At 33.6% G+C, this 5,173-nt stretch overlaps 1 protein-coding gene across 5 annotated transcripts in view; it reads left to right on the top strand.

Annotated features, from left to right (window-relative positions):
• The window catches only part of LOC107720662 (high affinity cationic amino acid transporter 1-like), a 29,236-nt gene extending 24,792 nt beyond the window's left edge, over positions 1–4,444 (top strand). For all 5 annotated transcript variants that reach the window (XM_016528435.1, XM_016528436.1, XM_016528434.1 and 2 more), the window contains exons 8-12: positions 976–1,078; positions 1,172–1,377; positions 1,486–1,637; positions 2,977–3,085; positions 3,296–4,444. In XM_016528435.1, coding sequence (XP_016383921.1) covers positions 976–1,078; positions 1,172–1,377; positions 1,486–1,637; positions 2,977–3,085; positions 3,296–3,480 — 755 coding nt within the window. In that variant the 3' untranslated portion in view covers positions 3,481–4,444. The remainder of the gene's footprint in view (positions 1–975; positions 1,079–1,171; positions 1,378–1,485; positions 1,638–2,976; positions 3,086–3,295) is intronic.
• Positions 4,445–5,173: the final 729 nt, after the last annotated feature.

Genomic DNA, 5,173 nt, shown 5'->3' with positions numbered 1-5,173 from the left:
CTAGATAGATAACATGGCATTTGTAACTTTTTTGCTTTTAACCTATGAATCAAATGCTTATATGCATAAAGGCAGTTTAAATTATCCATTTTCACTCCCCAAATTTCTCACAGATTATGTGAAAATTATCTATGATGAGACAGAATATATATATACAATATCTGATAGTTACCTCTAGATAACATGGCATTTGTAACTTTTTTGCTTTTAACCTATGAATCAAATGCTTATATGCATAAAGGCAGTTTAAATTATCCATTTTCACTCCCCAAATTTCTCACAGATTATGTGAAAATTATCTATGATGACAGAGACAGAATATTTCAGACATCTTTATTATTATTGACAAAAACGTATCAAGAACCACCATGTTAAGTAAATCATTAGTCAGGTCATTCTGATTCCTTTATGGAGTCTCAGTAGTAGTAGTAGTGATATCATTTTCTTTTTCTTTTTTCCTATTCTATGAAAAGGAAGTATAAAAATGACATTGAGGGTTTTTAGAAATTCCTAAAACATATATTATTATTATTATTATTATTATTATTAATTGATAACATTTTTATAAACCCCCCTTTATGCCTTCTAAGGTTAAATGTGGTATTATTTTATACCCTATTTGTAGAAAGTGCCTTTTTTCAATTTTACAAATATCACAACAATACAAATGGGCTTTTAAACATGTCTATAAATGTTTTGTAACAACTGATAATCCATGAATATTGACTCTTTTGATTGCAAAACAAATTACTGTTTTTTATTTATGTATTTAATTGTTCACTGTTCACTGACAAACAAGACACAAATAGATTCCATAGGAGTATTTTGAGGGAATCATGTTTATGTACCAGTAATGCTGGCCTAAATAGTATTACAACATATGCATGTTCTCTACATAAAATATATAGCTTTCAATCCTATCATCCTGTCATCAAAACAGATGACCATAAATCGATCCTTTCCATTCCTGTGCAGCTATTATGGCTTTCCTGTTTGACCTGAAGGACCTGGTTGATCTGATGTCTATAGGAACTCTTTTGGCCTACACACTGGTCGCTGCCTGTGTTCTAGTACTAAGGTGGGCAGATGCATGTGAATTTAATGCATTTAAATATTTGTGTCATTACAATTAGGCTGTTCATTGTAAAAAATATGACATTGTAATCTACAGGTACCAGCCCGAGCAGTTTTCTCCAACATATCACATATCCAACACACAGGAAGAGATGGAAATGAGTGAGACCATAAGTACGCCCAGCATGGGGATTCTTCCTGGCATAGAAGAGCGTTTCAGCTTCAAAACGCTGATCTTCCCCAACATCACTGAACCCTCCAACCTTTCAGGCTTCACCGTTAACGTCTGTGCGAGTCTGCTTGGTATGAAACAATGTGATACCAGATTAAGACAGATCCTGTTTTTTTTAGTGCTTTAGTACTTTATTCAGCTGTTCTTTCAGCTGTTCATCTAAACTGCTTCTTTTCCAGGTCTGCTGATCTTCAGCTTCAGTCTGATGGCCGTCCTGGGCGGAAGTGCAATGTGGAATATTGTCGCTCTCAGTGTCTTGTTCAGCATGTGTGTCATTGTCACATTTATCATCTGGAGACAACCCGAGAGTAAAACCAAGCTCTCTTTTAAGGTTAGTCCTCATAGTGCTAATGCACATCTAACAGAGTACCAGGATGTGGTCACACCCAATAAACTCAGTACAGTAGATTTACTATTTATAGTGTTAGTTTCATATAATCCATATAAAAGTTGATTATTAATTATTATACACAAGAAGCCAAATACTCATGTGGTTAAGTGACATAATGCTTATTTAAATCTTTTCCGCATCTCTTAAAAAATATATTACCAAAAAATTAAAAAAGATTCATACAGAAAATTACTTGAATGCACCTTTTAAAATTATTACATGGATCATGGAATCCCCCCTCCCCACTCAAAAATGTTATGGGAATATAACTGTCCTGATATTACAATGAAGACTATTGTTTTTGAATATATGTGAACTTGGACCACAAAACCAGTCATAAGGGTACATTTTTTGAAATTGAGATATATACACCATCCGAAAGCTGAATAAATAAGCTTTCCATTGATGTATGGTTTGTTATGATAGGACAATATTAATCTGGAATCTGTGGGTGCAAAAAAATCTAAATATTGAGAAAATCACCTTTAAATTTGTCCAAATGAAGTTCTTAGCAATGCATATTACTAATCAAAAATTAAGTTTTGATATATTTACGGTAGGAAATTTACAAAATATCTTCATGGAACATGATCTTTACTTAATATCCTAATAATTGTTTGGCATAAAAGAAAAATTGATAACTTTGACCCATACAGTGTGTATTGTTGGCTATTATACCTGTGCTACTTATGACTGGTTTTGTGGTCCAGGGTCACATAGTTTTTCATTATATATTTGAACTTGGTCTTTTAACTTCTAAATATTTGAACCTCATTTAAATACTTTTTTATTTTAATAAATAAGATGAATATTCTTCTAAATTCCTTCAAAAAAGTTTTTCAAAGCCACATGAAACCAGCCATTGTTATTGTAAACTAAAATAGTTCCGGTAACTGAAATAAAGCTGAAATAAAATAAAATATAAATGTTAGATTAAAAACCTAAAACTTGTATGAAAATTAAACATGTTTAGGCAACTAATTAAATGTTTAAGTTGAAGTACTTCAATTACTAAAACTAAAACTGAAATAAAAATAAAGCTAAATCGAAATAAGAAAGCACAAAATTACTAAAACTTCAACTAAAAGTAAAATGAAAGCACAAAATTAAAAATATTAATAAATACTATAATAGTATAGGAATAATACTAAAGTAACACTCAAGCAAACATAAATAAATTAGTACATTTCTAAGAACTTGACATTTCTTTATTGTAGACGCTCACTGACTAATGTGTAATAATTACACATTCCAGTCATTTTTTGATGTCTTCCAACAGGTTCCTTTACTTCCATTCATCCCGGTGGTCAGCATGTTTGTCAACGTGTACCTGATGATGCAGCTGGACAGGGGTACTTGGATCCGATTCGCCATCTGGATGTCTATAGGTACAGCACATTCTCCTGCACGAGCCAGTATGCTTGTCAAAAAACCTTTGAAATATGGTCCGGCCACTCGTAAACGAGTTTTGCTACTTGTAAAGATCAAATAAAGGCTTTCAGTCATTTGACAATTACAAAAGTCTGGTGGGGCTCCCGAAAAGCACTTGGCACGTATGCGGTCAATAATTTGTTCCATTATCCCTCTGTTCTCTCCAGGACTCATAATCTACTTTGGCTATGGAATCTGGCACAGTACTGAAGCCACACTGGCCCATTCCAGTATGGACGAGGAACTGAGTGTGTACAAACCCGCCCGAGGCCTAAACAGGGACAGTGTGACCCCGGAAAAGGAGGCTTTCCTCTGTAACGGATCACGGGGTGATGAGGACCGAGATCTCTAATGTGGAACAGTGTTACATTATTTACTCAAACTTTACATGAAAGCACACCGCCGGGAGGTTATGAGGAGCACAGGCCGTTGGAATCGAATCAGATGGAGCTCTATGACCCATTTAACAATGTCACTTCCTTGTCAAGACGTCTAAGAGTTTTAAGTGAGCGGAGTCACTTAAAACACAACTCAAGGGTTTCGTTTCCTACTTCAGAAATCTTGAAGAAACCAAAACAGGCACAGGACCTTTTATTGAGCGGTTGTAGAATAAAAAAAACAATGTAGGCATCTGTGAGCTGCAGTATTTTATGTTGGCGGCTGCTTTTATTGAATGATCTAAGTTAACTTGTGCCTTTTGTCTTACTATTGCAATTGAAACTAAACCAGAGTTGCTTGATCTAAATCTTAGATGTCAGTGTTTAGGGTTTTACGTATCTGAACATGCCTTTACAAAGGAGGAAATCAAATCATGCTTGGCTTTTCTGCTGAATCTGTAGTGTCTGAGCAGTCCCATTTAGAAACCTTTTCTGGCTGGTTTGAACTGCCCTGATCCAGAATTTGTAGGTTTTTGCTGGTCCACCTAGATTAGACCTTTAGATAGTATTGCCACCTGGTGGCGTGGTGGTTGGGCAGTCACCAGGGTTAGTTGCTTTTATCTGTCACAGTGCTGGCTACTGTGTCGTCTATGCAGATGGAGTCTGCCTCTTCGCCTGCGTCTTAATGTTGCATAAGCAGGCGTTTTTTTTAGGATATTTGGAGAGAAGTTGATAAATAGGGGTATGTTTATGTAATTTAAGGTAATTGGACATGAATCATTGTGATACACCATTGTGTTTATGTCAGTCAAAATATTTTACCAATTAAAAAATAGTCTAAAGAGTTTTGAAATCATTTCTAGGTACTCTACCAAAGATTATAATAATATAAATAGAGGCCACTATCTCACCAAGGCTGCATTTATTTAATACAGCAAAACTCTAATACTGTGAAATATTATTACAATTGAAAATAACTGTTTCTATTTGAATATCTTTTAAAATGTAAGTTATTCCTGTGATGGCAAAGCTGAATTTTCAGCAGCCACTACTCCAGCCTTCAGAAATCATTCTAATATTTGGTGCTCAATTATTAATCATGGTTGTTATTATTATTACCAGTGTAGAAAACAGCTGTTTAACATTTTTGTGGAGACCGTAAAAATTTTTTTTCAGGATTATTTGATGAATAGAAATGTAAATAGTTTAGCATTTATTTGAAATATAATTCTTATTGTAACATTATAAACACTTTTGATCAAATTAATGCATCCATATATTAATAAAAATAATAATAATAATATTTAAATCTTTTTTAAACCCCTAAACATTTAAATTGTAGTGTATCACGATTTCCACAAAAATCTGAAGCAGCAAAACTGTTTTCAACATTGATGATAATAAGAAATGTTTCTGCTGATCAGCATATTGGCGTTGGTTTCTGAAGGATCATGTGACACTGAAGACTGGAGTAATGACTGCTGAAAATGCATTACATTTTAAAATATATTCAAACCACAAACAGTTATGTTAAATTGTAATAATATTTCACAATATTACTGTTTTTACTGGGTTTTGATCAAATAAATACATCCTTGGTTAACATAAAGACTTCTTTCAATTTTTTTTTATTCCAAATTTCTCCAGTAGTGTAAATTTATTTACGCT

The sequence above is a fragment of the Sinocyclocheilus rhinocerous genome, unplaced genomic scaffold (assembly GCF_001515625.1).
Source record: "Sinocyclocheilus rhinocerous isolate Xijiao unplaced genomic scaffold, SAMN03320098_v1.1 scaffold603, whole genome shotgun sequence".
Taxonomy (NCBI): domain Eukaryota; kingdom Metazoa; phylum Chordata; class Actinopteri; order Cypriniformes; family Cyprinidae; genus Sinocyclocheilus; species Sinocyclocheilus rhinocerous.
Note: the sequence above shows the minus strand (reverse complement) of the source record. Positions and strands in the feature narration are given on the sequence as shown.